Raw genomic sequence first — 27669 nt, forward strand, 5'->3', positions numbered from 1 at the left:
TGGGTACCTGTGGCGTTCCCAGCAGCCTCAGCAGCAGCCTGCTGTCTGAGGGGTTCAAGAGAAGGGCAGTCTAACTGGTCCTTCCCAAGGTCTTCCCTTGAGGGTCCCCCTGAACCCAAGAATTCGACTTGATCAAGCTCGAACTCTCTAGGCTCAGTTTCCCTCAATTCCTGTAGGTCAGCCTCCTCTGAGACCTGATCCTCGACCTGGGGCAAGGGGGAAGGCGCAGCCTTGACCCTACTGCTCTTTTTCTTGGGAGGTGTCTGGTCCGTTGTTCCAGGATCCAGCACCTGTTCAGTGGGGCATTTCTTGACCTGTGACCTGGTCACAGCGAACACATGTGCTGGCAAGCCTAACATTTCCATGTGAGTCCGGTGCTCCACTTCTGACCATTGTGATGACTCCAAATCATTGCCCAACAAACAATCCACTGGGAGGTCTGGACTAACTACAACCTTCTTTTGGCCAGTTACCCCTCCCCAGGAGAAAGCTACAATTGCCATACTGTGATTGGTAGTGACATTGCTTGCATTGGTCACCAGGAATTCTGTACCTGGCATGATCTGTCCAGGGTCCACAAAGTTAGGCGTCACCATGGTGACGCTGGCACAAGTGTCCCTATAGGCCTGAGCCATCTTTCCATTTATGAAAGGCGTCTGTCGGTATTTGCCCAAAGTATTGGGGCTTACGTCAGGGGACACGTCCACGTCCCCTGTACTGACAAGGACAGCCTGAGTGAGTGTGCCAACTAAGTTGTCACGCCCCTCAGAACCCAGGGTTAACCCTACTAAACCCTTGGGAGGCGCACTACCACTGCTGACTGTACTAGGGGGCACAGGTGCCTTAGGGGCTGCAGTGGCAGGAGTCTGCCCTCCTCCTTTCTTGGTGCACTCACTAAACCAGTGAGATTTACTTTTGCAGTACTGGCACCATCTTTTGGATTGGCCTTCTTTCTTCTTTTGGGGAGCCTGACCCCCACCCTCTTTGGGTTGTTGGGGACCTGTCGAAGACTTCTGGTCATTTTGTTCCCCCTTAGAATCTTTACCCTTCTGGTCTGCTTTCTTCTGACCACCTTGATTCTGGCCCTGGTTCTGTTTAACTCTCGTACAAACCCATCTGTCTGCCTTCTTTCCCAATTCTTGGGGAGAGGTCAGATCCGAGTCGACAAGATGCTGATGCAACAACTGGTTCTGACAATTGTTTAAAATTTGTTCTCTCATCATCAAATTATACAATCCTTTGTAATCAGTAACCTTACTGCCCAGCAACCAGCCCTCAAAAGCCTTAGTGGCACAATCGACAAAATCAGACCAATCTTGAGACTGCGTTTTCTGGGTATCCCTGAACAGCACCCTGTACTGCTCAGTGGTTAGGCCGAACCCTTCAACGAGTGTATTTTTCAAGACTTGGTAATCGTTAGCATCCTCCACCCTTGTGGTGAGGAGCTTGTCTCTTCCTTTTCCTTCAAAGGAGAGCCACAAGATAGCTGCCCACTGACTCTGGGGAACACCCTGCACAGTGCAGGCCCTCTCCAAAGCAGTAATCCATTTGTGGATGTCGTCCCCTTGTTTAAAGGGGGGCACTATCTTCCCAAGGTGTTTCGTATCGAAACTCTTTTCCCTATTACTAGGTACATTGCTGCCACCAGTGGGGACTACCCCACTTAACTGTTGCTCTCTAGCAAAGGCAAGCCTTTCTTTGGCCAGGGTAAGTTCTTCCCTTTCGATCCTCAGATTAGCTGCCCTTTCCTTAGCTTCGTACACTCTCCTCTGAGGGGATGTCATCCCTCTTTGAGAAGAGTTGTGAGAGCCATTGGTTTGAAGGGATCTGCCAGAGCCTCTTGACAGAGATCTGGCTCGTCCATTCCCAATGTTAAGCGGACCTGACAGTAGTGCCGGGGGTCCCCCAGCACCACTATCATGTCTGCTTAAGTTGGACCGTGTTAGTCTGACGACTTCTACCTGTCCCTTATCTGCCTCATCCACAGAGGGATCCTCATCCTCATCATCCTCTGCATCTTCGTTCTCAGTTGCGAGGTGGATGAGGTCAGGATTGTCTCTGGTTCCCTCGAGGGGAGGCATGTCTCCTTCTGGATTAGAAGGGCTAAGAAGCTTCTCAGCCTTTCTGGCATCATAAGTCTCTAGGAGACCAATCAGAAAGGAGGTGGTGGGGTTAGCCCCTTGCTTAATCTTCCTAGAGGTACATACTTGTCGTAACTCATGGAAGTTAAGCGCAGTATATCTTGACGGGATGACCTGTGGAGGGTCAACTGACACAAGGGGAGACTCAGAGTTTCCTCCTTTGTCCGACATACTGTTTCTAGTGTGGTGTAAGTGATGCACCTACCTACACTATGTGTTTACCTACTTTTCCCTTGCTAAGAGTTGCAGCCAATGTGTGCTAAGCCTTGAGGAGCTGCAACAGCTGGTTCAGTAGAACTCAGAGTATTCTAAGCTTTAGTTATATGTACTAACAGTACTTATGTGATCTTTCAACAAGATATTCTTAGGATACGTGTGGTAAAACAACAGCAAGCTCAAATCCCAACCGCTGCTCACCAATGTGAGAAGTTGGCCCGATATGCAACGTTCGCTATTCTAGCGACCGCTATGTATCGTTCCAACGACCCTTATGGTGTTTGGTTGTAAGTCAACCTATAGACCAGCTATCCTAGTAGCATGGATACGAGCAGTCTAAGGCTAAAGACTCGAGAGGGCGCGTTAAGCCAGCTGTTTACCACACATGTACCCCTTGAACACCAAGTGAAAGGACACCACACAAGTGTTATGAAAATAAACAGGATATTTATTAAGAATCACAACAGCCCTGTACTCTTTATGAGGACAGGGTACTAAGCACAAACCAAATCTCTTAGGAAAATACTTCAAGTGCACAATTAAAACAAGTGTCCGAGGACACGGAAAGTTTACGGTCTCGGGCGGACCCGATAAGGCAAGTCGGAAGCGAGGGACTCGGGACCCTAGAGTAAAGAGGCTATGCAGGCACCGAAATGCCGAGTTACCTAGCCACGAGGGCTGCGGCTGCACAAGTTTTACAGGCGTCGGGGTCTTCGCTGACGAGCCAGGAGCCGGAAGAAAAGGAGTTGCTGGCCGGCGACCAGTGATGAATAGTTCGTAGAGATCCAAGCCTGGATCAGAGATTGATGATACCTGAAAGCAGAGGGGACCAAGTTCGTACTACTAGCCAGTAGTCAGAGGGTACCAGGAGGGCACCGGTTGGCCGTCACCTCGACTAGGTGAGTGGGCGACGCTAGGCTCTGCAGTCTCACGGACCAGGAGGCGTTGTCGGCGACCACGGTGGAGGTGCGATCTGTCCCACGAAGGATGATGCTGTCGGCGTCGCTGGGCCCAGGATGGGGCAACAAGCCTTGGCAAATCTCAGGGCCACGTGGTGGGCCTAAGATGGCGTCTTGAGTGGACCAGGAGGGTCCGGGGTGCTTCTCGCAAGGATGGAAGCAAGGGCCAGTCTGGAGCAACCAGACCAGCAGTGATGATTGTCGGATGTCGTCACAGAAGGACACAAGCCAGCGGCTAGTGACCAGACAACGTGCTGAGCAGCGAGCAGAAGGGCCCCACGCAGATCGTGGAGATGCTGGGAGACTGCACTTCGGTGCTGGAGCGGCTCAGGGTCGGGGCTTCTCGGACCCCAGAGCACTCACCAGAGAGTTACCTCGATGGTCGTGCTGATTAAGAGCGTGCAGGTTCTGATGATGGCCGGTCCCTCGAGGTCTCGTCGCACCCACTGATCACAGCTGAGCTGATGACGTGGGTAGAGGTCAGAGGTGCCAGGGAAGCCGGTTCTCGTCGAGCTGGGCCGTCGGATCCTTGAGGAAGGACTTGCAGCAAACCGCAGAGTTCTTAGATGGTGCCCGCTGATGCAGGGTGACTACTCCTTAGTCACAAGGGAGAAATCTTGAGAAGAGTCTCGAAGTCCTTTCGTAGAAAGTATTCTTGATTCAAAGATGATCTAATTTGGAAGGGTCCCCGCTTCGGCCTTTATTCTAAAGAAAGGGGTGGGTACATGACTAGGTCCTGCCCTAAGGGTGGGACCAGGAAGGGGGGTAGTTACACCCCTCTCCCCTGCCGGCTTTTCCCCAGGCCAGGGCTGTCGTCCCTGGAACTGGTTCTAACCGGCAGATGCGTAGTGAGCACCGGGGTGCCACTCCGCAGTCACCTTCTCGCAAAAGCCCTACCTACCCAGAATACACAAACCCTGTCTGGGACGGTGCGAACACCGCCCTTGACAGGAAACCCTTTGTCCGAGCGCTCCTCGCTGGAAGGACTCCCAGCAGCAGGAGGTCAGACTCGTGTCTGTGGTGGCAGCATCCATTTTGTGGAGCTGAGGCTTTCGTTAACTTTAACCGGGGTTCACAGTTACGTACATGTCGTGTCCCTCTAGAAGGGCGGAATGCTAACCTCGTCGCCAGGGTTGGTGAGAGGGCAGCATCCCGATTCGTATGACACCTTACTCGACATGTCTTGATAACGCGACACCGAAGTTACCGATGTGGTACGCGTTATCATGGAACAGCCATTGGGTCTTTTATCCGCAAGCTGCAACCGAGCTCGGCTCGGGCCAGAGCACAGTTCACACGAGCCCACGCACTCTGCCTTCAGGATTGTCAAGGCCTGCCATAGGAGTGACTGATAGGAACTCGGGTGTCCATTGTATGGTTAGATATAGGGCTACTATATCTAAAGCAAAGGGTGATTACACGACTTCGCCCCAGCTGTCATGCAGCCAGTTGTGTCAAATTTAGGAGGCCAGCCAGGGGTGGCATAATACATGCTGCAGCCCCTGGCGGCCCTGGGTACACCTATGCCCTGCGTTACGGGGTCTGACAAGGTGGCCCAGTACCAATTGGTAAATGCACCTAGGGTACATGTCGTAATTTAGAAAGAGAACAGCCAGGCTGTGGGTCTGATTAGCAGGCCCACAGCCAGAGAAAGTCGTAAACCAGTGAAACAAAAGCAAAAAATCTGGGTGATCATAGGATTGCAGACCCTGCTCTCCTACACTGGCCTCCCCAAATCCCACCTGTCCCCCCCTTAAATCTGTTCTCCATTCAGCAGCTTGTTTCATTTATGAGGCCAAAAGAAGTGACCACATCACACCGATCTTATCCCCCCTCCGCTGGCTTTCCATCATGGCTAGAGCTATCAACAAGACTGCCTGTATCACCCCCAAAGCCTCGAAACATGGTGAATAAACTGAAACTCTCTGGAGGCTCTAGACCAGTGGTTCCCAAACTTTTGACTTCTGAGGACCTCCACTGAATCACTACTGGAAGCCAGAGACCTCCAAGCAATGTGTACAATTTAAATTTCTTTTTCAAAACGCCTTTTGAAGCAGAGGCAATTTCAAGAGGGTGACAGCCTGAACTGGGTCTATTGGCATGGACATGTATGCATACAGAAGTGTATTATTTAGTGGTACCCAAGGGCTTGTGGAAAGTGAGCAATCAGACAGCAGGACGAAAATCCTACTGCTGATCCTGGCTGCATCTATTTTTACCTGCCTGCCAAGTAACGGTAACCTATACACATGTGCCTTTCAACGTTCTATTGCTTTTATTGTATTGCCTGTAGTTTCATTATTGTGTCTGTGACTGCTGTTGTCTGTCGTCCCCCGCTGCCTGCACGTGGTCCGTGCCCCTTTTTCTTCCCTCTGATTCCCTCGCTGTCCCCGTGCTCTCTCTTCCCGGTCTTTCCTTCTGTACCACTCGCTGCCCCGTGTCTCTGCCCGGTTTTCCCTTCTGTTCCTCTCGCTGTCCCCGTGCCTCTCTGCCCGTTCTGCCTTCTGTTCTTAGCTGCCCCTATATTTCTGTATTCTGTATTTTGCCTCTGTGCCATTTCTTTTTTGTGCCCTACTGCCCTCTGTGCCACTCGTTTTCCCCTCGTTTTTGTGCCCCTTTTGCCTTCTGTTCCACTTGTTTTTCCGTCGTTTTTTGTGCCTTTCTGCCCTGTTTCACTTGTTTTCCCCTCGTTTTCTGTGCTTGTCTGCCCTCTGTTTCACTCGTTTTTTGTGCCTTTCTGCCCTCCGTTCCACTCATTTTTCCCTCGTTTTTTGTGCCCTTCTGCCCTCTGTTCCACTCATTTTTTGTGCCTTTCTGCCCTCTGTTCCACTCGTTTTCCCCTCGTTTTTTGTGCCCTTCTGCCCTCTGTTCCACTCTTTTTTTGTGCCCTTCTGCCCTCTGTTCCACTTGTTTTTGTGCCTTTCTGCCCTCTGTTCCACTTCGTTTTCCCCTTGTTTTTTGTACCCTTCTGCCCTCTGTTCCACTCGATTTTTTGTGCCCTTCTGCCTTCTGTGCCACTTGTTTTTGTGCTCTTTTTGCCTTCTGTTCCGCTCCTTTCCCCAGCCGCTGTGCTCCCTGTGGCCCCGCCCCCCTGACTGCCTACTGCCCATTCGCTGCCCCGCCTCCCGATTGTATTGTTGTGGTCTCGCCGCCCCTGCGCCAACATTCAGCTCTTGTGTGCTGTGAGGATGCATGGGCGTTTCATTTTTCACTACGACGACAGGCACTCGAGACCTGCGGACCCCTGGGAATGTCTCACGGACCCCTGGTGGTCCGCGGACCACAGTTTGGGAAACGCTGCTCTAGACCATCTCGTAATGCGGAAAATTTACTGCTTGAACCTCCCACTTTCAAGAAGGAAAGATCGATGGCCCAAACCTTTTCAGGCAACGCAGTGAGAATCTGGAACTCACATCCTCCTCAGCTCCAGACCACCACTTCCTCCCAGGCCTTCAAAACGGACCTCAAAGTTCTCCTCCTCCAAAGACACCTCCAAATTTAATTCACACCATCTCTATTATCTGAAGGAAGACCTCCCATTATTAAAAATTCTATTCTCCATGACAATGGAAGTGCCTTCCCAGTGTGTTCTGCCACTTATTGCAGTATTATCCTTCAACCTGTGTTTGGTACTCGTTTGTAACATGCACACGTCACTTTTCTCTTGTACACACTGTTTGCTACCTCTCACATTTTGTTTGCTTTAGATACTTGCACAAGTGCCACCATTGCCTATGTAACGTTTGTTCTTGTGCTGGAGTGTCTGCCATTTATTGCAGTATTATTCCTTTACTTTTACTTTGTACGCTTTCGTAACCTGCACACATATCACTTTTTTCTCCTGTAATGTACCATTTGCTACCTCTTGTATTTTGGTTGCTCACTATTGTCACTTTTGCCTCAAGTAACTTAACGTTTGCTTTTGTAATTTGTTCACTTGTAATTTTCTCCTCATGTATGATTACTGTTCCTATTGTGAAGCGCTCTAACACCTTCGGGTAAAGTCCGCGCTATATAAAAACGCATAAATAAATAAAATAAATAAACTGTTAAATAAAATACGCTGTTTTCCCCTACTCCCCTACCCGCAAGGGCCTGATCATAGTCACCATCTCTAGATCAGGCAATAAGTGCCGACAGAACACCTGCTACCTAAGGGAGTATTAATTTAAAATTGTTTGACTACCCCGTTCGCCTGATTCTAAGATGGCGGCCACTACGACAGTTTTACGCAGATGGTGCATACCTCCCGCCTATGTTGCGCCGGCGCATGCGGAAGTCACGTGACATTGCATCCTCTTCGCGTTCTCTCTCGTCCCTCCTCACCCCGTGCGGCGGCCATTTCAGGAGCTCCTACCTGCAGCGGCCGCCATTAGAGGGAAAATCCGGGGAGCCGCCGAGACCAACACCCCACTCTTTAACATCTTCACACAGTCGCTGCTTATCCACCGATCGCCATGTCGGAAGAGGACGATCAGATGGAGAGTGGGATGGCTCTGGGGCCGGAGGAGACCGAGGAGGGAGCCGCCGAGGCAGCGACAGACGAGGCCGGGGCGGGCGGCGATGCCAGTGGCCGAAGCGAAGGCACCAAGATCGATGCTAGCAAAAACCAGGAGGACGAGGGGTAAGAAGTCCTGGGCTCCAGGGGCAGAGAGGAGCAGGTTGCCTACTCGCTTGTGATCTAGCCGTTACGGGCGCGAACTTATTACATACATGCCAATCGACCCGATTCAGGCGGAAGACTACCTATTCAACAAAAATTGCGTTATTTTAGCTGTCTCCCGCCTGAAATTGCATTTTCTACATTAGAAGTCAATGGGTAATTTCCTTTCTCCCGATTCTTTAATTTAAATCTCCAATGTCGCTGTCCCAAAATGTTGGCATGCATCACAGGGCCGGTAGCCTCGGGGGCTCCCGATGTTGACTGCTGCAAACGAGGAGTTATTGTTGCGAAAGAAAGCAGGGAGACGGGTCGTTGTTCCATTGTTTGTTTAGTTGGGAATTACGATTACGTGGCTACCAACGGGCAGTTTCCCGTCCTATTTTGGTACCTGACCTTAGTGCTCCCAACGATTATCTTTTTAAAAGTATCATACTGGCGTCAGTATTAGGTTAAGGAAATCTCCCATATCAATTCTATCCCCAAATTGTGTAATTGAAGTCGTCTTCCAAGCGTCCTGCATATCCTTCCACCACCTCCTAAAAAAAAATATGGAAACTGTCAGGCCTAGGACTATAATTTTCCAGCTCCCTTCTGATCGCTGCGCTTGGGGGCGTGAGCATGTCTCCGTCCTACGGATATTCCGTATGAAGGCTTAGGCCGGGTTGGGTACATCCGGGTTCCGAGAGAGAACCATACTTCCTGTTAATAAGACGTGTAAGAGTTAAAACAGTTGCAATTTGGTGCATCATTATTTTTATATTTCTATTTACTGAGGTATACATGGTTAACATTCTGTTGCCACCAAGTACATCCGTTACTGAATGTATTTGGTTCGTCTAGCCTATCCTGGATCAATTACATGTTAGGCTAGTAACGTTTCCTGTGAGCTGCATAAGAATAGACTAGAGTTTCTCAAATATATCTTTTTTTTATTTGAAGTTACTAAAGAGGCTTTGTGTGGCAAATGTGTTATGGTATGTCGATTTGTAGAGCATTCTAATCGCCCGCGAGGGTATCCCAGCTGTTACACAGGTGAGGGTATCCCAGCTGTTGCACAGGTGTGTGGTCCCCCGTGCATTATTTGAAGATCCAGGTCTTTAACTTCAAGCGAAACTCCAGTAGCGAGGAGGATCTGATGAGTTGTGTGGGGTCGTTTCACGTGTTGGTGGTGATGTAGGGTGTATGTAAGAGAATATGATTGAGAGTAGGTGTCTGGTTGGATTGTGAGATGTATGCAGCTGTTGATGTATATAGATCTTGTTGTGTGTGGCCTTGTAGGTGTTGAGAAGTTTGAAATGGCTGGGTTTGGGAATGAGGAGTCCGTGAAACTCCAGGAGGTGCGATGTGGGTGTGGTCTGGAAGGTTGAGGATTAGTCTCCGGCAGCATTCTAAATGGTTTTAAGTCGGTTTAGGTGCTGCTTAGAAATTCTAGTGTACAGTGCGTTGCTGTGGTAGTATACTTGTGATGAGTGCTTGCGTGATGGTTCGCCTGGTATTTTGGGGAAACCACTTGAACATTTTGAGCACCATCCACAGGATGTGTGTTGACTTGTGATGTCATATCCAGTTAGTTTGTCATCGATCCCCAGATTTCTTTTGTAGGTGCTGGTCCATGTTCTGTTGGCCACCAAGTGGCATCTCAAGGGGAGTTCCTATTTCCCAACACCAGTAGTGCTTCTCTTTTGTCAGAGCTGAGTTTCAAGCAGTTGATTCTCATCAATTTTGCTAAAGAGGTCATGCATTTGGTAAAGTTTGTTCTATTGGTGGGTGTCTTATCTGTGAGGTAGGCGATGAGTTGGGTGTCTTCTGCTTAGGAGTTGGTAGTGAAATCTTGATCCGGTGATTTTGGCAAGTGGGACCATGTTTTTGTTGAACAGGGTTGGTCTGACGGATGTTCGGGGCGGGGGGGGGGGGGGGGGGGCAGAATTTTAGGTTCTTGGCCACCAATTTGAAAGGTGGCATTCTCACTCTTTGGTGGTTTCTTCCAGTGAGGAAGGAGCATATCCATTTGAATTGTCATTCAAGGAGGTGTCTAAGAGTAATGTCCCTGCTTCCAGGAAACCACTATCTCCTTGCTCGTGTAAAAGTTTGATGTTTTCTCACTGTAAGACAGTTACTTTCTCAGATGTAACTTACACTATTTTTTTAAAAAACAACGTATGAGGAAACCCCCTCAGGTATGCACTTGCTCTACCAGACCATTAAATATAACAGGGTTGCTCTGTCTCCCTCAGAACCTCGGTATACCGTTATAAACTACAGAGAGTTCTGTCTGGTGATACACTTCTTCACCTAGAATTGTAATTAATGTTGAACTTTCAACATTGATAAAACAAGCATTTACAATGCAATGGTTTCGCCTTTGGAAAAGTTCGAGCTATTGGCATTGCTCATGCAAACTACATTAGAGGTTTATTGTATAGCATCTCGCCCACCCGAAGAGAGCTCATTTAACCAGGCATAGGGCTGATCCCGCGAGCCTCAAGACTTTTACACAGGTCCGTTTTGTGTCATCCAGCAGGTCAGGTTCCAGTTTAACTGAGACAGCTTGTGGACCACTTTGTCTGGGAACCACAGGAAGACAATACTATGTTTTAAGCAACAATGCACTGTGCGGTCTTACTCCAGCAAAGAGGGTCAACCTGATGTGGGGGCCAGGCACAGGCAGAATTTACGGTGTGCAATGACAACCACAGTCACCTCTTCAAGCCTGGGCCCAGCCTATGCTCTGGCTGCCAGCGCCTCATTTAGCAGAGATATTCAGTGTTGGGCGCTAAAGCTGCATGGACAAAAGAGCGGTAACTCCTAAGGGCACTAATGCCAGGCATTTAATGCCAGCGCTGCAATGCAGGAATAGGCATAAATATGCTAGCCTAACCCGCAATGTGTGGCACTTGGCTTGGCTGTCCAGCTTATATCCCATCAATTAGCTTAATATCCCTGGGGATCACCCCTGACAAACAACTGAATCTTTGAACACCTGTCATCATAAATAGTATAAGAAAGAGCTTGCCATTCTGACTCTGGCATCCATTCATTAAACCTTAAATTTATGGTGCATACCTTTAGACATCTTGACTGGACTATGGAAATGCGCTCATCAGAATTCACAAAACTCACCTGGCAGTCATACACTCTGCTGCACGACTTATCCCAGGAACAAGACGGTACAATCATTCTACACATTTATCATGTATTTCGACTAGTGCTTATTACCACTAGAAACATCAAATTTGCATGCATTACTCACATCGTGGCACCCCGAAATACCTGGCCCAAAAAACTCACCCCTCTTCTGGTGGATGCAGGTCAAAAAGAAACAAACTCCCTAATGTCACAACCACTAAGGCTTAATAAACAAAGCACAATCGCTCCTCGGGAAGCAGACCTCCAAAAAAAGGTAAGTTTATCCCCAGAGGAATTTGAACAAACTGCTCGTACAAGACTTTCAAGAAACAAAAAAATTCCGGATAAAGAAACATTCTTTGAACAAAGCACTGCATCCCAATATGTACATTTTATTAAGACATGATTGATAATGTGACGGCACACTGCAATTTGACCTAGTTTGTCTCCAATGTTCATCCTCTGTTACGCGTCAGAACCATTCTGGTATACTAGCTTTCGCCCTCACGTTTTCTTCACAGTAATCTACTACTTTTATAGTATGTAACTTGTAAGTAGTACTGTAAAGCGCTCTGACACCTTGCTCGGGTCTAGTTTGCGCTATACATTACAAAACAAAGCAAACAAAAAAGATCTGCCATGCTATATTTCAAAACCGAAATTAAAAATCAGAAGCTCACATCTCCATGGAAAGTGGTAACTGTACAGCTGAAAATATCGTTAAAGGGTGGCTAAAGAATGCTCTATTTAAAGAACAATTATCTTGTAAGTAATTGGTGAATAAGAGGCAAAGTCACACGGGGTTTAAATACCGCACTTGAAAATGAACAGGGGACAGGAGGGGGCCCACTGAGTCTTTACCTGCTGTGCTAGGGAGTCACTTCGCCCCTGGCTACCCCCTCGCAGGGCCCCTATATTCGGCAATGACTGACTGTGTACCCTAGAAAATCCGCATGGGGCAATTTTTTTAAATTATCAAGTCAGGTCGGTGCAATTATGCGATCTAACCGAAGTCTGAGACTTGGGTGACTCAGGTGCAGGCCTGTACTTTAAATGTATGATTTACATTACTTGCTCTCACGAGGGTTTGTTTACTGCGGAGCCAGGCCCTTTTGCCTCCTCAGAATTCAGTCCTGAATGAAACGTCACGCCCACGCAATTAGAAGGAGGGCTGCGACGCACATAATTTTAAAGTGAAGTCGCGCCCAGCCCCTCCCTAGCTGAAGACCACTAAGCTGCTTGCCTCGCGCACGATGCAGACTGGAAAATAACTTATTTTAAACTACATTCCATGGGCCCCGCTGTTTGTCAATGACTGCTGTGCTGCGGGGGGTGGGTCCCCTGGAGCTGGGGGGCCTGTTACGCCCCTGCTCCCAGGGTCTAATCTGCACAGAGCCATCATAGCATACACATTTAGGACTCCCCTCGTGCACTGGCTCCGAGATACGAGCCAACCTGTGCTCACCCTCTTACTTTGTTGACGCACCCACCTGTAGTAAGAACACCACTAAACAAAACCGAACCACAGCTTTTTGACACTTCCTGCCGGCACTGCTCCCATCTCCCTCTTGCCCCTGGCCCTTACGAGAGTCTCGTGCACACGCAACCAGTGCATGCTGCAAATATCCGGACGTGGGTTTTCTGTCCCGCTGATGCTGTGTGTGGCTCTCTACTGACCTCTCGGACGTGACGCAGCAGGACTCTACTGGCACATCGAAATGAGATACAATGCGTGAGCTGCTCTACACACTCAAACACAATAGTAACTATCCGCGTCACGGGGCCCATCACAAACATGTTCTACATAAAAATGTCATTGTTCACTTATTTTGGCAGGAGTTTAATCATTAACTATAACATTTGCGCTCGTTTTGTTTTTAAACATTAATTAAAATTAAGAGTACACTTATGGAAATGCACTGTCAAGATTCAAAGGTGATGCGCAGGACGTACGAACTGACATCTACAGTTACATATCACGGAATTCAGTGGAAAGGCACGGACAGCCGGAGGAGGGGCGGGAAAGACGCGGGAAAGACGCGGGGGGGCGGGAAAGACACGGACAGGGGGGCGGGAAAGACACGGACAGGGGGGCGGGAAAGACACGAACAGCGGGAGGGGGGGGAGGAACGCACTCATCTGGACTTCTTCCGGCGGCCGTGGTCGGCATGAAATGAGGAAAACAAACACCCCCCCCCCCCCCAACCGAAACACCGCCCACCACCCAATGACGATGCAAAAAGGGTGGAGAGGGAAAAAATCACGGGAACGCCCACGAATCTGGTCCAGCTATGACAGACAGATCTCTGTTCCATTGGCTAGCCTCCATTTATGGAGCTAGCCAATGGAACAGAGGGCGGGACTAAGCAGTTCACTGTAGACATAAGATTTCTCTGGGGGCGGAGCTAAAGCTCCGTGCCCCAGGCGAAAAATAAAAAGGGTCACAAAATGATCCCTTTAAAAGAGAACAACTTGTTTCCGAAATACGAACCAGACAATCGCTAGTCTCGAAACAAGTAAAAGTTTCTAATTCAATATCGTATAGCTTAAATTTCTTCCACATAATACATGTTCACTTTTTAATTTTCTTATAAATGATCAGCTGTCCATAAGACACATACTACATGCCCAGTACATCACAGAAACATACATGGCGAGAGGAAGACCCATTATGATGTGTAATGACTAACCTAAGATCATAGGGTTGGAACGTCAACGCCCTTGCTTTGTCCTGGGTCAGCTATCCTTTGCTAGAAAACGAAGATATAAGGAGTTCGTGGACTTAAGTCTTTTGACAATTGATTTCGTTTTCATTCGCAAGGTTAGTTTGTGAACACTAGGATTTTTTCACTCAACATGTATGCTTCTGTGATGTACTGTATGTAGTATGTTTTATGGGCAACTGATCATTTATAAGCAAAGTGAACAATGCGTATCAATCAGAAGAAATGTTAGATGTATGTTCATGATTATATTAGAAACTGCTACTTGTGGTGTGAATGTGATTTTTTTTTTTGGGGGGGGGGGGGGGGGGGTCCGATTCGTATTTCGTAACAAGTTGTCCTTATCTTTCAAAGGGATACTTTTGTGAACCATTTTAATCACTGTTGAATGGTCAATATTAAGAATTGTATCACCCGACAGAACTCTTTGTAGTTAACACTTGGCTAGGCTGAAAGTTTCTTGAGGAGGCCGTGTGCTTCCAGGAAGGTGGTTGAGGTGATGGAAGTGTTCAGGATGTGGGTGAGGGCTGTGCTGATTAGTGATGTGCTGAGGTTATAGATGCAGTGGGTGCATGGGTCTGTTGGGACAGGAGTGGACCGTCTGAATGATTGTGATAGGTTCTTCACTGGTGAGGGTCTTACATTCATGCATGTGGTTGTCTTTCTTAGTGATGGACAGGTTGGTGATATGTCTAATTTCCAGGGGTGATCATGGGTAATTTAGCCTCCTGTGGGGAAGTTTGGGTAATTTAGCCTCCTGTGGGGAAGTTTGGACGCAGAGCTTTTTAGTGGCTGTGCTACATCTGTATGCTACTCTCACTGCCTTCAGAGGCAGTGGTGAAAGAAGTATTGTGGGTGTTTATTATAGCGAGTACACCAGGTTTATTTAAGTTTGATAATTTGTTCACTTGTCAGGGCGGGATATATAATCTTAAATTGATCTGGTCGAGGGAGTTACCGTACAGAGAAAGTTGTGGGTCCAATGCAGAGTTATAAGGGAATTGAATTGGGTGGTTTTAGAATTTCTCAAATGTTTAGAAAATGAGCATGCCTATTTTTTACTCCCACTTGTGTGCATACAAGTCTTTATTCGGGTTATCAGTTTTTGCTTTCACTTCACACATCCAAAATATGCCTGCTGAGTTTTTGTCCTTGGTCGGCGGAAAAAAATCTTTCCTTGGTCAGCGAGCAAGGAAAATCCACTTTCCAGTGAGATTTCTCTGTTTGGGCAGTCATGCCCGCTCGTGTTGCGAACCCTGCTGCTCGGGTAGAAAATCTACTGGCAAGAAAAAAAGCATCATCTGGCACTGCGCATGGTGCTGTCCACGCTGATTTCACAGCGCAGGGCAAACGCCTTTTGCTGTAAATAAACACGAACGGCATGACCAACTGCACTCCGTCGCTTGCGGAACAACTCCCAGGCCTAACCACATACTTGTACAGAGTAAAGAGGGGTCCCAGAGCAAGATAGAGAGATAAAACATTTTTTTTGTATTTCTTTTTTAGGAACACAATGTTATTTAATCAGTGCTGAAAAACCTCTTTCTGTACATTACATTTATATATTTTTTCAAAAGATTGTAGTGCCCAAAGGTAGGGAAAAGGGAACAGGGGGTGAAGTGAGTGGAAGTGGTGACAAAGTAGGGATCGTGACAAAAGATCAAACATACTAAACACAATTCTTTTTCGCTGGCTTCCCAGGGGAGCCAGGCAACGTTACATTAAATTTCACAATTATTTACATAGCCAAACTTCTATAGGCAGCAGTGTAAATCACACTCTGGGTAGAAGTTGGTGTTAGGGCAGTGGTCTGCGTTTCGACTCAGGAAGTTGTAGGGTCAGTATCCCTTACAGAGCGGGTCTTCAGGACAGGGAAGGGGTAGGGCAGGCTTCCATTCCTTCGTCTGTTGCCTCTCGTCTGTCCCCCACGCAGCGATCAGACACCCGCGCAAGCCTCGCGCCCCTCACCATGCACGCAGCTGCTCGGACTGAAGTGGCGTTTCGACTACAACTTCCTGAGTTGAAACCTAGACCACTACCCTAATAACAACTTCTACCCGAGTGTGATTTACACTGCTGCCTATAGAAGTTTGGCTATGTAAATAATTGTGACATTTAATGTAACGTTGCCTGGCTCCCCTGGGAAGCCAGCAAAAATGAATTGTGTGTTATTTAGTAAGTTTGACCTTTTGTCAGGATCCCTATTTTGCCACCACTTCACTCATTTCACCCCCCCTTCTCTTTTCCCTACCTTTGGGCACTACAATCTTATGAAAAAAATATATAAATGTAATGTACAGTAAGACGTTTTTCAGCACTCTGTGATTAAATAACATTGTGTTCCTAATAAAAAAAAAATAAAAAAAATTGCTGTTTTATTTCTCTATTTATCCCTTTTGTTCTGGGACCCCTCTTTACTCTGTACCACTACATACCCAGGTCCCAGTGACTTTTCTTGGGTTGACCCTTACCTTTGTAACGTAACCACATACTTGGGCATATCTCTGTATTACCGGTATTTGTAGGGCTCATTACTCACCCGGGAGGATATCCCTGGGCAGAAACTTGTTGAAGAACTATGTCCATGGATCTCTTCAGATCGTATGATTCCTGTATCACTAATCCCGGAAGAATACGTTGTCATGACTTATAGTCTTGTTTAGATTAGTGTTTTTTTCTTTAAACATCAATATCCAAACACTTTCCATTATGAAAAACACTATATCATAAAACCTTCCCCCCCCCATAAAACCTTTTCCTCAAGTGATCAAAATCACTGTAATGCGGTAAGAAACTACCAGTATTGAAAATGACTTGGATTCTGACGGTGTATTTATGGAGAGATGGATGAATGTACGAGGATGGATATAGCCATGGAGAATGAATACATGTCCAGATGGAAGATACGGTGCAGATAAATGGAATCAGGAGTTAATTTAAACACTATAGAACGTGGAAGAGAGCAACACTGAGCGTGTGTCAATTTGGCGGAGGGAAGCATACTAGCAGCACGAGAAAAAGCAACATGTGGAAAGCACATGACGGAGGAGTAAGGCGGGAAGAGTTGCACAAGTGCCACCATGTGAGCGGTATGGGACAGCAGGAATACTAGTGCCCTTTTGGAGTACTTAATGAAAAAGGAAAAATAAAATTCCTAAATGTGAGCAGTGAAGGTTACAAGTCATCCAACGAAGGTACGGTGAAGAGGATTGCTCTAAGCTGAGGGACAGAAACGGAAGCGATAGGCAAGCCATCAAGTAAGATACTGGTAAACAGTGACAATGAAACCAATCAATGGTAAGCAGCGGGTGGGTTGTAAATTCACTGAAAGTGTGGGAAATCTAGAATGTCTTTCTCAATCTGACAGCTTGTGCTGTCTCGTGGCCAAGACCTAAAAAAATAAATTAAAAGTGTGATGCTAAAGCCTTGCTGGCACCAACAAGCCACGGGGTGCACTGGAGGGAAGCAGTTGGAGGAAGGGAGGGGGTTTGATTGTTTTAACACAAAGGGCACGAAGTGGGAAGCAGCCCGGGGGCGGGGGGGGGGACTTTTATAAACATGCACTTCCCTGAATTGCAACAAGCAAAATAGAATAAAAGTTCTCTGAATGTAGGCATGGGAAAGGGCACTAATCAATACATGGTAAAGAAATGTTCTGGAGTCGGGACAAAGACTAGGGAATCACGCTATTAAATAAGTCATAAGGAAATGAGGAGTAAGTCACGTGATCATGGGGCTGAACCAAAATCCACCAAGTCTGTACGAATCCTAAGGTATTGGAGACAGTAGGTCTTCTCTCCTACAGACATAAACTGTTGTCAAAGACCTACGCTCATACAAAGCAGTATTTTTGTCTTAACATTCTACCTTCTGTTCAGTGCTTGCATTGCGCTGCACAAACTATATCTAATAAGTAGTCTACTGTTACACTTTGTCACATTCAAATTGTTCCCGTAAAGGTACTACCACCAGTACAAATACTAACAGCACAACCAATAATACCACCACTGACACTCCAACCCCACAAAAGATTACACCAGTACCTCCAGATTCAAACCACCACCAAGCGTTGGCAAAACCAATAGGTCTAGCTTTAATGTGCTATTGTATAAACTGTTGTATTGTACGTTGCATGTTTTGTCCCATTAGTGTGGCCAGTGCTCCTAATGTAAGGCTGCAGCAATCATGTTGTGGCATGGACATCCAGAGTGTGGAGGAGGCATTGTCCTCACTTGCTAGTGAGCCTGCGTTTAAGATACCGATTACACAGCCGTTTGAAACTTTTTTTCATTCCAGACTAGGTTGTAGACCATACTGGGTTTCTGCAAAATCTAATTTGCATGTGATAATGCACATTTTGCAGAATTGGTGCATGAAAGGCTTTCCCTATTTCAATTCTCATCGTAAAAAACGAACATGTTAAGCAGTAGCTTTCTCGTGGTGATATGAATCCTAATTTGCAGGTGTAATGGCCAGTCGTAAATGTGGTGCCCACGAGGCGGTAACACTAGTTTCAGTGATTTGCTGCTTTAGGTTGCCTCCATCTTGTGAGGGGTCGTGTTTCGGGGAAGCCACGTCACCCCGATCACCCTTGCAACAATTGGTATCCTTGCACCGTTCTCAATTTCCATTTTTCTGTCGTTTTTAGTTTTGTTAGAAAACAAAAAAAATCGAGTATATATTAAAACTGACCTACCTGTGTGTAGAATGCTTCAATTGTATTCATGAACTAAATTTCTCTGTTGGGTAATGAACAAATCAAGTGATTTTTTTCCTCCGGATTTTATAATCGGTGACATAACTGTTACGGCCAGTGGTAGAGAAGTCCTTTGCTCCTGTGTTTTACAGTTACGGCTCTGGTCTAATGCAACGTTTTCAAATTCCAAATCAGTGCCCTGGAGCACATTTTGTTTGGTTACTTAAAAAAAGTATTACAACCGAATGCTTGCTCAAAAATGGGAGGTATTGTGCCCTGGTTAGCTCTTAATCTATAGTTGTGTGGTCTGATACGAGCTTGGTGATTAACGCAACTGTTTTTTCGCATTGTTTTCCTGAGTGGTTGGATTTTAGTGATTTGTGTCCTGGAGAGACGGTTCAAGAAACATGTCAAAATATTTTGTGGCATGTTGAATTCTATATTGGTGCTTGTTCCACTCTATCCATGTTCTAAGAAAATGTGTTCACAGCACGATCTATTCGGAACCGCTGCAAGTAGTTTGTATTTAATGTAAAACGTTCACAGCACGATCTATTCGGAACCGCTGCAAGTAGTTTGTATTTAATGTAAAACGTTATCAGCCTTTACTAAACCATGCATTTAATGTAAACACGGTATCAGCCTTTACGATAACATGTACTTTAGTGAGTGGAAAAATGTTTTTTCACTGTTACTCATACTTTTAACTTTAGTTTAACGTTTAACAATGGTGGCCCAATTTGATTTGTGCGGCGTTCGCCTGAAATGGTGGCATGTCAATTATTGTACCTTAACACTTAAAGTTGTCAATACAAAATCAATGTTAAATATGTAATAGTTGTCTTACAATTAATGCATGCATTTCTATTAACGTATCTTACCAGCAGTAAATTACATGTACATTTATTGTGCTTTTATAAGATGCTGTAGGGTAACTCAAAGCACTGTGCATTTTACAATTCTATGTATAATCTCTCTAAATTTATGTGGTAATCTTAGCTCGGACTGTAACCCAGGTTTTTTTTAATTCTAGTGGCTGGATTGGTATAATGCATATTGGTCGTTTGCTCATTTAATTATTGGTGTCCTTTATTTGTATCAATACTACATGTAAATTGTTGCAGAGGTTAACAATAGTGTATTATAATTACTTTAGAATTTGTCTATTGGTAAACTATTTAAAAGTACAAAGCAGTGAAATCTTGCTTTGATAGATATTTTGGACCCACCGTAGCTTAATTGGTTTGAAACATTCCAGAATTCTTTAAATTTCGTAGACAAAATATTGGATAAAACAACAGTGCGGTAAGATAAAACTTTAAGTTATGTGTTCGCTTTGTGCTGTCTGGATGCTTTAATGTATATTATCTATTTGTACTTTTTTGGTAGTTCGAATAAATTATTTGAAGGGCAAGGTCTGAATAAAATTGTATTCTTGTAGTTGTACTTTGACCCTCCATGTACAGTGAGGTCTCCTAGTAAACTTTACTTGTTTTTAAAGCATGATTGCTCTTAGGGCATACTTTTGTCACATAAGAATTTTAATATTAAGGTTTGTTTTTACAGGAAAATGTTTATCGGAGGCCTCAGCTGGGACACTACAAAGAAAGATCTGAAGGACTATTTTTCAAAATTTGGAGAAGTTGTAGACTGCACACTGAAGTTAGATCCCATCACAGGGCGATCAAGGGGTTTTGGCTTTATACTGTTTAAAGATGCTCAGGGTGTGGATAAGGTACAGTAATGTTATAATGCCCCCTCGGCTGTTCATTGTTTATCTTTGAACAATTAATTCAAAAGGGGTTACCACCAATCTGTTTACATTTGATAAAAGTAATTGATTAATGTATTGTAATGGGAAATGTAATATTTGCTATTTTTCTTTTTAGGCTAAACTTAAGACACTATGCTTGTTCATGTAGTTTGAACAAATGTCACATGAATAGATTAGCAAACTGCTATAAACAAACACCCTTTTCTCCACCTCTTGATACACGTAAAACGGTTGCGGTCTACAATTTCTGCTAAACTTGGAACAAGTTAGTTAAAAAAAAAATGGAGCAATATTGGACGCCAAAAATGCCACTAAACTAATCACTTCAAAATATCTCATGCTGCTTTAAAGTTCGATAAATTAAAAAAATTTCAGACATGCTTCAGTATTTCAGGTCTACACACCATTTGGGACAGGAGCGGAGATTAATTCTGTAGGAACATTATACTATATTCGTACTTATGAAGGTTGGTTGTAAATTTGATACTGACACTTTAAATTCAGGTCTTAGATGTTCTTTACTTTTTACATTTCCAGCATAAGGAAGAGGGGCATGGTTACACATTTTCCCCCGATACACACACCCTCCAGATTTACTCGACAACTAAATATGGAGAATCACAATATTTGGAGCCATTGTAAGAGTTAATTTTTTTAATGTCGGTTATCTGGAAAACCTGATCTCACTTTTTGTTTTGGGGCCCACCGACTGAACATGTTCATTTATTATTAGATAATAACATGTTTCATCTGGTGCACCCTATGAAACCCTATACTAATAAAACAATGTAGGGTATGTTCAAATTATGGCACAGTTTACAGTGCTTACTTTCAATCTTTGAATAGAAATTGCAATAAATTCAAGTCTTATTGGAAAATGTTGCAAATGAGCGCAGTCTGTAGGGTTTTTTTGCAGCCTGGTCGTAACCTTACTGCTGCATCATCCTCCCTTTCAGTACGGACATTGCATTTTTGTTGTAACTGTCCTTCAAAGAGCTTGCAAATTAAGTAGAATATATGAATCAAAAATAATAGGATTATTGAAGTTTTTTCATATTCGTTTTATCAGACTGAGTGTTTCCCCCCGCCTGTAAATTGTAGTTGAATGTGTGGTATAGCTTCCTTTAATTTTGTGATTTACTTGGTGTCTCTTTTTTTTGGATATAGATGTGTTCTATTCTGGCAGAATAGCTCACTTTTCGATTGACCTTTGGTTTGATTTTTGAGGTTTATTTTCCCATAGCGGAGTATCACGTAGCCATTGCTGTCTGACTTGCTCATTGGAGTACAATTTCACCTGCATTTTCCTTCTAATGGAATGTTAATAGATTTCAACTGAAGTTCCTTAATGACAATATGTTGTATAGAGATTTCTCTCCAATGTAATTTGTCAATCACTCGCTCGAGTCTTTTTTTTTTTTAGTTTGTTTTTTTGAATAGTGTAAATGAGTTACTGGGATGAAGGTCCTAAATGTTGTCGATCTCATTCTAGATCAGTTCTCTGAAGTGGAACACACCATCTTGTGCTGTTTCACCACAGAGACTTTAGGACATGACCATAAATGACGTGTGAATCGCGCTTTGTCAAAGGTTCTGGGTGGTGGCCTATTCCTCGAAGTCCATACCTGGATAAACATGGCCTCAGTCTCCTTAGCAGGTCAACAATGCACATGTCTACTATTCCTCTTAGTCACATAAAAATTGGTAGAATCCCAAGTTCCTGTATAATCACACACAATCAATGTTTTCAGCTGCTTTGGGGTAAGTGGTGCTGCTTACCATTTACCTGTCATTTGTGTAAGTAGCTCTTGGTCTGGCAATATCTGCTACAGTTAGCAGAAAAATTGTGTTTTCATACATTTTTTGTTTCAGGCTAATGTGATTTTAGCAAGCATCTATGTTGTGGGGAGAGATAAAATGTTACTTTGCTTCCACAACCGCCTGCTTAAATAGAAGGTTCTCATGGTAGAATATCTAGTCTTTTATTTGCCTTCGGGACCCTCGCTAGATTTTTGTCTGCATATCTGTGACGAGCAGGATTGTCAGGAAAGGGCTTCACCATACCTATGCTGTGTTCCACCCTTTCTATTTGTATATGTATCCTCCTGGGTGTGCCGCATGACCCACAAGTCTGCACAAGTGATACTTTTTCTCTACATGGATGCCTAGCATGCCTAGAACCTATAGCAGGCACTATTGTGCCTGACATAGGTTCCTTCCAGATCTGGGGAACGCTGCAGTAGTGGACCCACTGTTTTATTTTTAAATAGCTCAACATTTCACCACATAGCTGGTTTTCTGGGATAAAGCCTGGGGGCACCAAGTTTTCTTTAGCCTATGTTTTTCTGAGATTGATCATGCAGGCCTGATGTTTTTCTGAGATTGATCATGCAGGCCTGATGTTGGGAATATTCTGGTCTACTCCTTCATTACGTATGGCATCCTACTGTAATGTATAGTTTCAAAATTCGTCTGTATTGTAAATCTGAGACTTTGAAGACAGGAGACTGTTTACTCTACAAATGAAGTTCAGCGTCCTTTCCTCTTAGAGTAGTTCAACAGATAGTCGTTGAATGTACATCTCAAAGTGGTGGTTTGTGTATCTGGTATTTTGGGACGTTGGCTAATCGGTACTGCTTATTGGGGGATAGAGCTTCAAGGTTATGCTGAAGATTAACTGCCATCGAACGAAGTTGGTTTCTCTGTAGACTCTTCCCTTCTTCCAAGTAATGCTATTTCATGAAAGCTATTAGGTTCGTCTCATGTTGGGCCAGCTGTGAAGGCATGTGTTCGTCCTGCCTTTTAGAAGTCAACCGATTACTAAGACAACGTTTTGTAGACTTCAGCAAAGGCCGACATAATCACATACCACTAATCAATTTGTGGGAAGCTTTCTTGAGAAGCTTTCTCTGAAAGTAAGCCATGTGGTTTTGAAATGGGGCTTTCGGTGAGCCCATCTGCTAGTTTTCACACTACCAAAGAACTTCAAGCAGATGCTAGTCTTTAAAGTCATTGGACGAAAAGCTCATGTATTATAATTGTAAGGAATTGGATTATTTGGAGTAGGTGACTGCCCACATAAGAAGTAATCAACTCTTGTCAGGGGAACCCTTAAAATCTCATAATTAGCCTGAGCTCAACCTTATGGTAGCTTGGTACCAATTTGGTGCTCTGTTTAAAGTATTTTTGCAATACCAAATCAATAATCCAGTCAAAACTCAAAGCAATAAATTGTAAGCTGAATGCGAAAATAAAGTAACATTTAATCAATAAAATCCAATAAGGGGACCGGATTATCAATTTTAGGAGTTTTAAGTAAAAATTGGGCGACCACATGCCAGTGATGGCCAGTGGTCACAGTAGACTACGACCTAGGTATGATTTGAGACTGACTGCCATGTAGTGCTGGTGAGATACATCAACCAGGTACTTCCTGGACAACAATTTCAGATTCTGACTTCATCTTTTAAGTTCCAGTCTATCATAATAATACAAATTCCGAGGACCTCAGAGGAGACACTTAAAGACTCACAGGGGGTCAGGCAGAGGCCATGAGCAGGGTTAATTCCGTCCAAGTCTTGTAACAACTGGTCAGCTAGCTGGAGACTTCGAAGAAAAGGCCTCTTGCAGCTTGTCTCCCGGTAGCCATACAGGAAGTCAGCCAGCTGACTTTTGCAGTCCACTTCTTTGTCTTGCAGGTCTAATCGTCCAGCTCACAGAGCAGGTCCAGAAAGCGTGCCAAAGAGGGTCCTTGTAGATGCCACTTAATTGTCAGGCACAAGCTAGTGCATGAGTGGCTTTTGACCCCTCTCTAACCAATGTGGTAAAGTTCCTGGGGTCAAATCTGACTACTAGATCCTGTCTTCCTTATTGCAAGCAAGCTCAAAATGTCTTGTCTCACTATTGTCAAGGTGGGGAAAGTCTTCTGCCACAATTAAGTTGGGATCAGAGGCTTGGGTTAAAGTGGCACTCTGGTAATCCTTGTTCCTTCGCATCGAACAGTGAAATCTAGTTTGAAGCACACACCATACCCACAGCAATCCCAGAGACGGAAGTCTGGTAGGCCAAAGCAGGAGGTCCACAATCCCCCACCCTGCATGTACTATTGTATTCTGGCTGGAAGTCTGCCATAGGGATGACCTACTAATATTTTAAAAGGAGGTTTTCGCCTTCAGAAAAGAGGGTTATTTCAAAATGCTGCACTGCAGGTCTGACACTGTAGCAGTCCGGCTGCACGGGGTAGACCTGAAGTAATGTGTGCGCATCCCCTGTAGTGGGTGGCACAATAGGTGCTTGAGTCCACAAGTGGTATTTAACTTCAGGCCCTGGTGGTGGTATGCTTTATTTGCGTCGCACGCAGGTCACTTGGAGTGTATGCTAGTGTCCAAAAAGAGGAATGAGTCTTTCTGATAAATAGTGGATGGGTATGCTTTTAGTTGAACGTGGAACACTAGGATGGGGCTAGCAGCTCCGATATGGATGGTGAGAGCATTCCAGGCTTTTGAAGTGATTTTAGGGAAAGGCACATGCCCCATCTCTGGCTGGATGGATCAAGGAGACTTGAGCGAGGAGGTTGTTGGTGGAACAGCTGTCTCACTGGTGCATGTGGCTGAGGTTCACTTGTCCTTTGTTGTGTAGTGCTTTGAAGGTGTATGAAGAGCTTGAAGAGGGGTTTTGTAAGTGTATGTGAGGTGCTGGAACACTGAGTTTAAGGTTTGGGAGCCAGTAGAGGTTCTTGAGGTGTTTGGATATATGCATGCAGTGTGGTATTGAAATTGCATATACATATATCACTTACTACCCCTGACGAGGCATCAAAGTTCTTTTTCAGTAAGTAGTATGCTACTCCGGAACCCAAAAGGATTAAGTAGTTTGAGTCTTGTGGCTGCGTTCGGTGTGACTTGGAGCCAGTCATGGCGACTCAGAACATGATTGCAGTGGTTGTAGAGAGCATTTCTGTAGTCCAGCCTGCTGTTGGGAAGAGTTTGCGTGACAGACCTTCAAGAGCGTTTAGAAGCAGATGGATTAGCTTGTGTTGGCTTGGTTGGTCATTGAGATTTGATTGTAAGTAAGAGTCCTAGGATCCTGGTAGTATTGAATGGGTGTTGAGTTGGTCCCAACCCTGTGGGCCACCAGTCAGAAGATCAGAATGTCTTTTCTGAAGAAGACCAATCAGTCTTATCACGTCTGAGTTTCAAGCAATTGATTCACAGCCAGTCTGCAACCTTGGACATGCAGCTGCTGAGGTTTGATTGAGTGTTCAAGGAGTCCTCAAATGGGAAGAGGATCAGCTAGGTGTATGAGATGATGCGGAGTCTGTTTACGTCCATATTAGTGAGAGGAGACATGTAAAATTTGAAGAGTATAATGCTCAGCAAGTAGTCTTGAGGGATGCTGCAGATTAGTTAGGAGGCAAGAGATTAAAAAAGAGCTAGGCAGACTCTTTGGGTCTGTCCTGAGAAGAAAGATCTGATCTAACACATAGCTGCTCTGTGGATTCCTGTCTTATGGAGTCATTGGATTGGGAGAAACTGTCAAATATTGCTAAGATTTAGTAGAATGACGTCACTGTGTTCCCCCTGTACTTGATGATGTGGATGTCATCTGCTCTGGTTCGGCTTGGATTTATACCGGTAAGGTTCCAGGACGTGGTTGGTTATTCGTGTTGATACATTTTTCTATGACTTTAGCTGGGTAGGGGAGGAGTGAGATGGGTCTGTAGTTAGCGAAAGTCATGAGGTCTACTGAGGATCTCTTCCGTGGGGTTAGTATGGTTGTGTGTTTGCCTAGGTCCAGGAAGGTGAATTTTTGTCTGGGGCTCAAGTTTTTACCCATTTGTTTGATGTTACTAACATTATATACATCAGAGCCTCAACTACTCAAAGTAAAAAACTATAAATTGGCTTAATTTTTTCCAGTAATCTGCTTGCTAATGTGCAGGTTAAAAGTAAAAACAGCTAGTACTCCATGTTAAGCATCAACGTAAGTATTTTAGCTCTGTACTAAACCCTTCTGATCTTTATGGTCGATATTAACAAGGATTCCAGTACTGATGTCAGATTGAAATTGCAGTTTTGAAAATGCTATGCTAGCACTTTACTACCTTTCACGGTCTACATGCTTTGTATGGGGTAGTGGTTTATTTACTTTGACTTGTATATGATTATAAGTTGCCTTTGGGTGAAGTGTACACTTTTGTCTGGTTGCTGAAGTGTGCACATATAACTGCCCATGTGAAATTTCAGGCTCTGTCAAACACTGATTGGTACCTCCAAAGATTGAGGAAAAAATATGAACGTTGTCGGACTCTGAATCAGTTTATTGAAAGGTTGGTCTGGTTCTCCAGCCTTTCAGCTATATTCCTGATGGGGATGAAAAGTTTGAAGGCACTTTTTGCAATGCTAATGGAACTAGCAATCCACGGGCCATTCCTGAATGTTGCGAATCCATGTTGACTTGAATGAATGCCAGTTCAGTTGATGGGAGCATAGGCTTGGGGGAAGTGATTGGTCATTTTCTAGTGGCCTCCAAGTTAGGAACGGACAGTGGGGAGGGGTGCTAGCTGAATATGGATACCTGCTGGGGTTCATTGATGATCCAGGATAACTAAGCACCAACTGGCTTAGTTACTCAACGGTCTTTAATTTGACATTGGAGTCCCCTTGGACCAAGTTTTAATATTTGAAACATGGAAGATTTTCTAGGCGCCAAAACCCAGTCTAGGTGCCTGATCCTGTGAAGCTTTTTAAGCATCTCACTAGTCCGATCTAAATTATATTTGCTCTGTGATAATCTGATGCAACCCATTGGTTTTAACAATTAACCCATTTGAGGGTGTTGCTTCAGAAACAACTGTTCTCTTCTAGTCACCCAGAGCGCCAGTATGTTGTAGACCAGTGTGAGGTAACACATAGCTGTTTGTCTTTTCCTGGCATTTTAGAATTACCATGGCTGGCATTGTTGATCCTTAGCATTATTCTCTTGTGAGAATGGAGTTTGGCTGTAGCCTGCACATACTTTAAGGATAGCTACTTTGCGTTAGCATGCACTGTGGGAGGCCTGCTAATATTGATCAATTTAAAACTGCCCTAGTGTGCACACAAAGATTGTTCTTTAGAGTAGTGAGTAGCTCAGTTCTGTTCGTCTTTTGTTGTCTGTGTGAAGTTTGGAATTTAGTTCAGAAGAATTTATGCAGTTCAATTACATGTGACCCATAGTGTCAACTGCAGTTCAGAAACCTCTCGCAAGAGTGGTGACATTTGCCGATTTTCCTGTAATTTGGTAGCTATTTAAGATGTTCTGCTGGCAGTGAAACATTAATGTGGCAGCAATTAGATGCCTTCCTGGAATATGTGGAAGGTTGCTTTAAGT

The 27669-nt window shown here is 44.8% G+C and overlaps 1 protein-coding gene across 1 annotated transcript in view; it reads left to right on the forward strand.

Moving 5' to 3' along the window:
• Positions 1 to 7638: 7638 nt before the first annotated feature.
• LOC147664945 (heterogeneous nuclear ribonucleoprotein D0-like) overlaps positions 7639 to 27669 on the forward strand; it is a 72177-nt gene continuing 52146 nt past the window's right edge. The window contains exons 1-2 of the mRNA XM_086949869.1: positions 7639 to 7940; positions 20091 to 20259. Coding sequence (XP_086805995.1) covers positions 7774 to 7940; positions 20091 to 20259 — 336 coding nt within the window. The 5' untranslated portion in view covers positions 7639 to 7773. The remainder of the gene's footprint in view (positions 7941 to 20090; positions 20260 to 27669) is intronic.

The sequence above is a fragment of the Lissotriton vulgaris genome, unplaced genomic scaffold (assembly GCF_964263255.1).
Source record: "Lissotriton vulgaris unplaced genomic scaffold, aLisVul1.2 SCAFFOLD_1984, whole genome shotgun sequence".
Lineage (NCBI taxonomy): Eukaryota > Metazoa > Chordata > Amphibia > Caudata > Salamandridae > Lissotriton > Lissotriton vulgaris.